This window comes from Lactuca virosa, chromosome 4 (genome assembly GCF_052849685.1).
Source record: "Lactuca virosa cultivar CGN04683 chromosome 4, Lactuca_virosa_CGN04683_v6, whole genome shotgun sequence".
Lineage (NCBI taxonomy): Eukaryota > Viridiplantae > Streptophyta > Magnoliopsida > Asterales > Asteraceae > Lactuca > Lactuca virosa.
Window position 1 is genome coordinate 493,881,394 of NC_136429.1, and position 10,666 is coordinate 493,892,059.

At 38.1% G+C, this 10,666-nt stretch overlaps 1 protein-coding gene across 1 annotated transcript; it reads right to left on the reverse strand.

Annotated features, from left to right (window-relative positions):
• Window positions 1-2,882: 2,882 nt before the first annotated feature.
• Window positions 2,883-4,228, reverse strand: LOC145109313 (ninja-family protein AFP3-like). Its single transcript, XM_079046460.1, has 2 exons — window positions 3,479-4,228; window positions 2,883-3,236 (listed from the first exon to the last, which is right to left on the reverse strand). The coding sequence occupies exons 1-2, from the start codon at window positions 4,083-4,085 to the stop codon at window positions 2,923-2,925; spliced, it is 921 nt and encodes a 306-aa protein (XP_078902586.1). The 5' UTR covers window positions 4,086-4,228; the 3' UTR covers window positions 2,883-2,922.
• Window positions 4,229-10,666: the final 6,438 nt, after the last annotated feature.

Here is a 10,666-nt window from a genome sequence, read left to right on the forward strand (position 1 = left end):
GAAACCCTCGTCGCCTGCCCTGTCTCCGCCTTCCTCTTCCTGATGTTCTCAATGTCAATCTCTCTCTCTCTCTCTCTCTCTCTCACCCTGGCTATCATGTCCTCCAACGTCGGGCATGCCGAATAGCTGACATGTTTCCGAATGTTAGCTCTCAACATGTCGTGGTACCGGGTCTTCCTCATCTCCTCATCCCCGGCGTACTGAGGCACCAGTAAGGGCCTCTCCCTGAAGTTGGCGGTAATCTCCGCCACCGACTCAGTAGTCTGTCTAATATCCAGAAACTCCCTGGCCAGCTGCTGAATCTCCACAGACGGTGCAAACTCAGCCCTAAACCTGGTCACAAAGTCCGACCAGGTCATAGCCTCAATGACTGGGGCTCCCAACGTGTCATTAATTGCCTCCCACCAGTCCCTAGCTCTATTTCTCAAACATCCCGCAACATACCGGACCTTCGACCCCTCAAGGCAGAAGCTCGTCAACTGTGCAGACTCGATGTCAGCAATCCATCTCCTGTCCACAATGGGGTCCTTCACCCCGTGAAATTCTGGCGCACCGCATCCCCTGAAATCCTTGAAGGAGAGCGTGCGAGTCCCTAACTGGCCCAGTGCCATGTTGCTCCTGAATGCCCTGAGGCGATCCTCCATCAGCTCGATGATCCCTTCCTTGACCGACCCGAAAATCACCAGGGTCGACTCAAGGGTGCCTCTCGTAATCTCGGACGCGATAAAATCGCACAATCCCTCATTGACTGGTTCGGAACCCGAAAGCGAACCTGAACCTGATCCTGACCCAGACCCTGAACCTCCTGCTCCGTGACGTGTCACCACCATTCTGAAACAAAACACATAATCATCAGGTTCATACATAACCTCGAGAGGTCTTACACACATACTACAAGTTCCCTGGTTCTATTTCAGCCCTCCTTGACTTGAGTACAGATCCTCTGCTTTCAGTAATACGGGCCCATACTACCTTCCACATCTATCCGTACTTTCCTCAAGGATTTCCTTTACTTCACCAAGTCCCTTCTACTACTATTGCTCTCCATGCTAATCTCATCCTAGGCTTACCCTAGGATAATCTCCGACCTACTCTCCGCCATCAGCTGCATAAGAAGTCCCTGCTATCTCTCCCTAACTAGCTCGCGAATACCATTACATATTACTAAGAACATATAATTCTTTGAATGAGAGGTCCTACCCTACAACGATTGGACTCAAACAAGAGCTGCGAAATAGGGCAAGACCTAACCTTCTAAAACTATTTAGTCCTCGTAATATGTAACTTAATGTATTCGTTTACTAGTTAATTAAAGATAACTAGAACTCCTATGAGCACAAAGCAAGAAGCATTAGGGCTTTGAGTAACCAAAACCAAGCATATCCTAATCAGGCCATCATATCACTGACTAATCAATTCTAGCATGTAATTCAATAAGCACATATATAGCAGACACATAAGGCATCTTCCTAGATCCTTAGCCCTAATCTAGCATGCAATTCTCATACACATACAGTAGGCATGTAAGGCATCATTCCTAGATCCTCAGCCCTAATCTAGAATGCAGTTCGCATAATCAGATCATATCATATCATAACGTGTATGGGTATCTTGGGGAAAACTTACTTGAGCTTGGCCGATTGCACGCATCACACTCATTGTTCTTTCTCAAAACCCTAAATTTTAAATTTTAGAATTTTAGATTTTTTTTTGTAAAAACTTTTCAAATCCTTGATTTGAGTCTAGACACCCCCGAAGGTGTGTTCGAATCCCTCAAAACAAGGCTCTGATACCAACTTGTAACATCCCAAAATTTAAGACTAAAAATTTCAATTTTAATTTAAAGATTCATAAAACAGATTATTGAAAATATTGTTAAGTCATCTCATTTTAATGTATTTTTAAATTAAATTTAATTAAAAAAATAAGATTAAGTTGTATGTTTAGTGGTAGGTATCTCATAGTTAGTAGTATGAAGTGTGGTGATGATGTGTCATCCACCACTATAATGATTAGTAGTGGATATAAGGATGATCTAACTTGAATTGAGAATTGTTGAATTGAGAATTGAGGATGGTGTTTATCCAGCCTTAATATGAAGATGGCACTTAGGCTCTTTCACGACATTAATGTCCCATACCCTATCAATAAAAGTATTGCTTTATTGTCTTTGAAAGGTGTCTCTCAACTGAAGTCCGGTTTAAAACGAAGCCACGAAGGTATGTATATGAGTACTGATTGTACGTGATTTAACCGTTCAAAAAGATAAGAAAAGAAGAAAAAACTTTTAAAAAGAACTGATTGTATGCTTAATTTCATGTTAAAAAGAATTATTTATAATATGATCTAAATTTTTTATTTTATAAAAAAAAACCTTATAATACAAAAGTTATTTTAAATCATTTTCCAAAACTTATAATATAAATTACTTCAAACAACTTTTGAGATAAGATTTTAATTTTCGGTTTTTATGTTTCAAATTTAAACTTCTATTTATATGTATTTTTATGTAATTTTATATCTTTCAAAACTTACAACATTTTTGTCAAGAAATTCTCATAACTAATTGATTTGTGATTCATGTTTGTCCAGTGTAAAAATCATATTGTTCTTTCAGAATTTTGTGGAAGATGCATATTAAATATTAATTTGTTAGCAACCGTGGTTGAAAAAAAAAAATAAATCAACCCAAATGGCTACTTGGTTTCTGAGAATACGATGATTCATTACCCTTAATTTGCCCTTCTATATAAGACGTTTGAAGCTTTAAATTTAGATCTAACTGAATTACATGTATACACATTAAGTGATTCAGATTATATTTGATTTTCAACAACTTAAATTGACAATAAAAAAAAGCTTAAAACTAAAAAGTAATCGAGTTAAAAAAATTGCAAAAATGTATTCCAATTTTCTTAAATATCAACTGAACAAAGAAGGGGTAACGACGATATGTCTTAACGGGTGGTCGACATCGTCTCCTCCGCCGTGTTTCACAAACTCCGACGGAGTCAGAAAGCTACCATGGCAAACACATACTATTCTAACTTCTTCTCCTTTTCCATATCTATACAAAAACCCTTGTATCTTTTTGCCATCGGGACCTTCCACTTTGGTGGAAACACACGGCATCGTTAAAACGTCCGGCAAAGCTCCGCGGCCGGATTTGATCTTCGAGCTCCGGTCAACTTTGTTTGACTCCGACCGATCATGACTTTCACTTTTTGTATTGATTACTATACAAGAAGAATAGTAAAAGACAATATCAGATAACATGAACACGTAACAAGTTTCTTGAAAATCTTTGTACTTTTAAAGATTATGTTTATAATCAAATAACAGATCCGTTTTATATTTAACATGATTATCAAAATAAATATTTAATTTTACATACAACTTGTGTAAAAATATTAATGCAAATGATTCACGAATCAAGGAGTAAATAGAGAAAAAGATCAAGGATTTATTAGATAATTACCTTGAAAAGGTTGACTTTCCAAATCGGAAACCCCAGAAGACCCACCGCTTCCCTGAGACCCAATCGATCCTTGTGATGAAAAATGCAGCGCCGGATGCGGCGGTGGTGGTGACGGTGACGGTGACGATGACGGTGGACCGTTTTCGTTAACCAAATTCCTCCGATTTGTCTCCCAATCCTCCACCGTTTTCGTTTTCACCACTCTCACATTCTTTAGCTTTTCAACTCGTTTCCGCTTCGCCTCCGACCGCCGTAACGACTGCAACTCTTTCCTCCTCCTCCACTCCGCCTCCATCTCCGGCGGCAGAGAGCACGTCCTCGTCAACGGAGAATACAACGATAATTCGACATCAACCGAGAAATTCACGAAATCGTTTACCGAAGAAGCACGGATCAACTTTCTGTTGAAACTAGCGTCATTAACCACCATTCTTTGTGGTTCCACCCCAAATCTACCGTTCAAAGACAACCCTAAACTCAGCTCTACGTTTTCCGGCGACCCATGAGCTTCTTCTTTTGGTTTCACCGGAAAACGATTCCCTCCTCCGCCGCACTTAAATCTCTGCAATAAATCCCTTGAAAAGCTTGAATCTTGAGAGTCCGCCATAGTTTTTAATTAAACATCAATAGATTATTCCAGTAAATGAAAAAAACCTTTAATTGGAAATCAAATCTTCGCCGGGAAATAATGAATAAATATCCCCGCCGGCGAAGCAATGAGAGAGAAAGAGACGGGTGGGACGAAAAGAGAAAAAGGGGGAGAGTTTTAAAGGATGTGGATTTCTAAAATGACGAAACTACCCTGGAATAATCAATATAAAATGACGAAAACGCCCTTGAAATATGAAACACATGTGTGGTTTGACACGTGGAGGCGACTGAATCACCCACGTAAATTTAAAAACAAAAACAAGTTCCGAAACTAGCGTTTCAACTTAACCAATCAGAAATTGCCACGAACATGTAAGTTGAATCTAATGAGTCATTGCCACGTGGATAGTAAATCCCTTGTGCTTTTCTTTCTCTCTCTAAATTTTCTCTCACTAGATTTGCTGTCAGGGAGAGACGTGGAGTAACATATACATGAAACGTGTCAAGCATTTAGTTCTGATGAATTTGTCCTTTCCTAGGACATAGGGATTAGAAAACGACAGGTCGCACCGTCTTGACACGTGTCAGGACATGATTCATGGAGCTTTTAGATTCTGGTAATCGGTTTCTCAGAAAACAGTGGGCTGATTTTATTTTTTTTAATGTTAAAACGAAGCAACGAAATTCCTTTAAGTAAAAAAATAACGATTTTTTTTATTTTATTATTAAACTAGGTGTTACGTATGTGTAGTAGTTAGGTTCACCATGGTTGTTAAGTTGTAGCTTTTCAAAGTCACAACCGTCGGTAGAATATGAAGTAATGCATTTAGGTATATGACAACAAGGTAGTATTGTTGACAACATTTTGTTGACCTTTATTTTTCACTTTAAAGATTTGTGAGGGCACATGCACAACGTTGAGATTTGGTTATCAGAAAAGTCTAGGGCCTTCATAAAACATTTATTATGGGTTGTGTTATGGGTCCTGATTATTATGTTTGATGATATGGAGAATTTCATGAATTCAGTGGATATAACAGAAGTTACATGTATGACACTTGCACTGCACCGCTAGACTGAGCAAATTACATTGATCAAATTTCATGAACTTAATTCAAAGTTGTACTGTACTTTTTGTTGGAAAAATTTAATATCAATATTTATATTTTTACTAACTTTGAACATATATAAATATATACATATGTTATATATATAATTAACTCTAAGTGAGTTTGTGTTCTCTCCTCCGTGAGAATTTCGAAACGATATATTATATGTCCAAAATGGAGTATATGTGAATGAGATATCGATTCTCAAAGACGGGTATTTGAAAAAAAAAGTTAGCAAAAGAGATGAATGTGAGAATGAGTCCCACATTGGTAGAAGGACCAAACTCAACTAGGTTTATAAGATTGAATGCATGAAAGGGTTACAAGTTTGTGTTTATGATTTTACTTCAAGTCCTACCCGCGCGCAAGGGGGTGCAAATCTTGGATTTCGTAGATCAAAATCAAAGAATTTGTACATGGACCACAACCCTTGTTTTTCCTAAACTTGACAGTAGGGATGAACATATGGACCGAAGAACCGGTCGGACCGGGACGTTATTTTTGTGGATTTTTGGAACCGGGAACCGGTAGAACCGGCAAAAACCGGAACCGTATGATGCTATTTTTCGAGTATCGGTTCCAACATTTGAAGACACGACAAGAACCGGTAGGAACCGGGAACTGGTAGAACCGGAACCGGTAGAACCGCCGGGCCGGTTCAGTTCTTGATTTTGGCCGAAGCCGGTTCCCGGGTCGGGTCCGGTTCGGGCCGGTTCCGGCCGGTTCGGTCCTTTTGCTCATCCCTACTTGACAGTTTTGGTCCCTAGTTTGAATTTTGTAACTGATGCATTAATTATATATTTATTGGCATTTAATGCCTCAATTAATTCCTTAATGACGAATTGATTTGTTGTTACATGTTTAAATATAAAAGGAGACATCCAATGTCTCATTCAACACACAAATGAAAATGCCCTTCTTCCTCTTTCTCTATACACCTACTTCCGACGATTCTTTCAGACAAATAGATTTATCTGGTAGTACACACTGTTAAGGTTGTTGTGCATTGGAAACAGACAATGAATATGTTTAAGGGATTCAAGTTCAACTCGACCCACAGCCACTGCGTTTATTACTAACCTTTTTCTTACATGAATATTTAAAGAAGAAAATGAAGTCCCTAACTAACACTTTTTTTTGTAAGACGTTATATAGTAAGCATCATTATATTAATTATGATGCAAATGACAAATTAGTCATTTCATACAAATCAGTAGGATTGTTCATTATTTTGAGAAAACCAAATTGGATAATTGGACAATTTGGATTGGATTGTATGGTTCAGATTTTTTGATTGATTTTCAACATAATCAAATTATTATTTCAGATTTTGGATTGGTTTTTTGGTTTTTAAAATAATAACCAAATACTCCAAAAACAAATAACTATTTATTCATATTTTATTTTATTTTAATATATATTTATAATCTTTTATTAATTTACTATATTATTATTAAATAGATTCAAAATTCTCATCCAATAAAAACCGTAATATGTATTTATTCTCCAAATACTAAATTATAATATATTTTTAGTACTTGTTTATGATTTTTAGTTCATAACTAAACAATTGTTTTTTTTATAAAGTTGACTAATATTAAAGTTATATATTCTTAAAAATTCTCAGCTCTTGAAAACCGAATATCATAAACCGATTCAACCAGATTATAATTTGGTTGGTTTGGATTGGATTGGAATTTACTATGGACTATTTGGATCTATGTTCTAAAAAAGGAAATCATTTTGAATTTACTTGATTAGATTAGATCGAACCAATCCATCCAAAGGAACACCCCTACAAATCAATTATTTTCTTACAACCACTTATATGTCATTTTCTTTTATTTTCATTCTGTAACACCTCAAAATCATGGATAAAATTTTCATTTTTTAATTTAATCAAAAACCATTTACAACTCCATAACTCTTGCATGGAAGCAAACCAAGATCCAATCTTGCATTTTTATGACCTAAAATACCCTAAAACGCCTGAAAGGACAGTTTAAAGGCTTTGAGGTATTTCATACTCACAAAGATCTAGGTTTCGGGACAAAAAGAGGGAAAATCTAAGCTTAATCAAGATCTAAAGAGACATGCATCAAGGTTGGAGCTTTATAGCTCCGAAAGGTGCACAATAAAGAGAAAATGTTGTATCCAAGGACTGGAGAGCGGAACCACTTCTTTGATGATCTTCCTTCACAAACACGAATACACAAAAATCACTCAAAAGCTTCAAATTTCACTCCCAAGGCTAGGGTTTTTGATCTTAGGGTGTAAAGGAATGGAGGCTAGAGATAAGGACAAATTTAAGGTCATAATGATCCTTAAGTAGGGTCCAAACCCTAAAAATTAGGGTTTGTTCCCAGCTTGCGTACGTCTAACGTACATACACGTATGCTTAGCGTACCTGGTTGAGCCAGAGATCACATGCAAGGGCCTACGCCCAACCTAAGGGCCAATCTTGCCAACTTTTAAAACATGAAGCTAAAAAGGGAAATTACCTGGAACACTGGTGTTACAAATCTCCCCCACTTGAATCAGACTTCGCCCTTAAAGTCCGCAACTGAAAACAAGTTTGGGTAATGCTCCATCGTATCATCCTCATGCTCTCACGTCCATTCCCAGCCTTATTGGTGTTGCCATTGCACCTTCACCAGATTCACGTCTTTATTGCGCAGAGCCTTAGTCTTATTATCAATAATCGCAATCGGTCTCTCCATGTAGTTCAGACGCTCATCGACCTGAATATCATCCAAGGGGATCACCGTCGACTCATCGACTACACACTTTTGTAACTGAGAGACATGGAAGGTATTGTGGATCTGATCGAGCTCATCAGGCAAACCAGCCGGTACGTAACCTTACCCACCCGGGTGGTAATCCTGAAGGGACCAATAAACCAGGGGCCCAACTTGCCCCGCTTCCGAAACCGTGTAGAGACCCATTTTTATAACGAACGGTGAATGCGGAAGTAAGATATCTCGAGATTAATGGTGTTTTTGTAAGTATGAACACGAAGAACATATTATGAGTTCATGGAAAAGGACTAAGAACAAAGAGAGAATAATATTGATATTCATGAAGAACATGGTGGGAGAGAAACTCTCCCTGGGTGGGAGAACCCACCAACTTTCTCTCTCTAGAGATTACATGCTGAGAAGTGCATTTTTAAAACAAAAGTGACCACCTCTCCCTTTATATATGAGGGAGAGTAAATACACCTGAAATACAATAAGGGAAAATACAACCTAATAAACACTTATTATTTGTGGAGCATTTACATGCACCAGCATTCTTTCCCTAAATGCTTACAAATGATGAGAGATCCAATAAATGATACAAGGCTATAATACATTAATCCGACTAGCAAGTATGGTAATAAAATGAAATCAAGTGCTGAAATGTCTCTGAAACTCTGAAGTGTCTGTGAAGTCTGAAACTGGCCATGAGTCTCTGAAATGAAGGTCTTCGGCTTCAAAGCACAACCAATGAAACAGAAAAAAATAAGATCCAAATCTTCAAACCAGTCATAATCACCCGAAGAAGGAGGTCACCATGAGCAAGTAGAAGATCCAATAAAAGAAACACTTCGGCTTCAAAAGTCTAAAAAACATCTCGAGTTCTCGAATCATAATACACCAAAATTCTTCAAAGAATAACCTGCTAAAAATGTGAAGCATCCATAAAATGAAGTCCGGATAAAAATAATGTGAGTTCAAAAACATGGTCCAACAATGCCAAAAATTTGATCCGTAAAGACCAAAAAGAAGTGCCACATCGCATCACTAAATAAATAATCGTCTTCAGAAGTCTTCAAAAATCCAAACTCAAACAATCATAATAACCAAATCCGGATGATATTATCTCCCTATTTTTGATAACCAATGACCGGATATCAAAAATCAACAAATCATCGGATGGAGAGTGTCGGATACCAAGAGCTAACAGAGAAGCTCTCCCTAGATGTATGAAGGGTCTCGATAAGAAACGAGACAGAGTAAAAGAGATACTCATGCGGTCATGAGGAGGCGGGTGACATAGTTGCTGAAGCTGTGCTGAGAATAATCTGTTGTGCCAAAAATATATCCAAATATCCAAACTGCGGTGCCGGAACACTTGAAGTGGTCTTCAATAGAGAATAAAGTCCACATGCTCAAGATACATGATTCGTCAACCAAAATCCAAGAGCGACAAGTCATAAAATCCCATAAAGTGAAGATTGCGAAACAACTTTGTTGATCAATCGCCGTTTCGGTGCAAGCATCACAAAAAAATAATATGAAGTCCGACTGCGGTAGGAGTATTCTTCCAATAATAACCGGCATGAAATGAACCAACGTGACAATCCAAGGTTCGGTTGTGGCAAGAATTGGTGTTAAAAAAATAATTGGTGTAATAAAAAAAATTGGTTTTAATAAAAAAAATCGGCTAAATAAAAATAATTGGTGTTAAAAAAATTGATGTTAAAAAAAAAATAGTTGAATGAAAAATAATTGGCGTTAATAAAAAAAATTAACTGAAAAAAAAATAATAATACAAAAAAAACTGAATAAATAAAAAGTTAAAAAAATAAGAGTGTTTTTTTTTAAAAAAGAAGGGCTGATGAGAGGGGAGGAAAAAAGGAGGGGAGGGGAGGAGAAGGAAGAAGGAAGAAGGATAAGGAAGGAGGGAGGAGGAATAAGGAGCTGTAGGATGGAGGAGGAGGGAGATCCGAAGTCTGCTGATGAAGGAGGGAAGGCTGAAGGTTGCGGGTCTAGGAGGTTGGCGAGTGGCTGCGGGTCATGGTTGGTTGCGGATGGGGTGGATTGTATGATGGGTTCGGACGAAGACAGAGGCGGAGGTGCTGACTGCGGTGCGAAAGAAGCTGGCTGCGGTAGGCGCGTGCTTGCGGTCCGAGGCTGCGGATCCGAGCTTCGGTCCGAGGTCTTCTATCAACATTCAAGGATGGACTTCGGTCAGCAGGGAAAGGGCTGCGGTCTCTTGGCTGCAGACCATGAGGCTGCGGGTATGGCTTCAGATCAGAGGCTGAGAAGGGATGCTGAGAGACTTTTTAGGAGACTCCGGTAGGCAGTTTTTGGCTGCGGTTCGGGGCTCCGAGAAGGGCTGAACAGATGACGAAAAATGCTATTTTTCCATGAAAAATGGTACCGCAAAGGCCATTTATTCATATTTTAATGAGGGAATCTTTTTATAAAGCATTCTAAGTCAAAAGTGGGTCTTGGGAAGGCAAAAAGAAGAGTGTGCAGGAGGTTTTTAGGGACAAAAGGTGATGAGATTGGACAATGTCACATGGTTTTTGTCTTTTTGAGGGAATAAATAGTGGAGTACTCTTTACCCAAAAGAGTAACAAGGACAAAATGCTTTATGCAAACACTTAAACACGTACATATGCACTAATTTGAAGATTCACAGCAACAAATAAAAGATAGAATGTATGAATATCATACCTTTTATGATGAACACAATAAACATGCTGTAGAAAAAATCT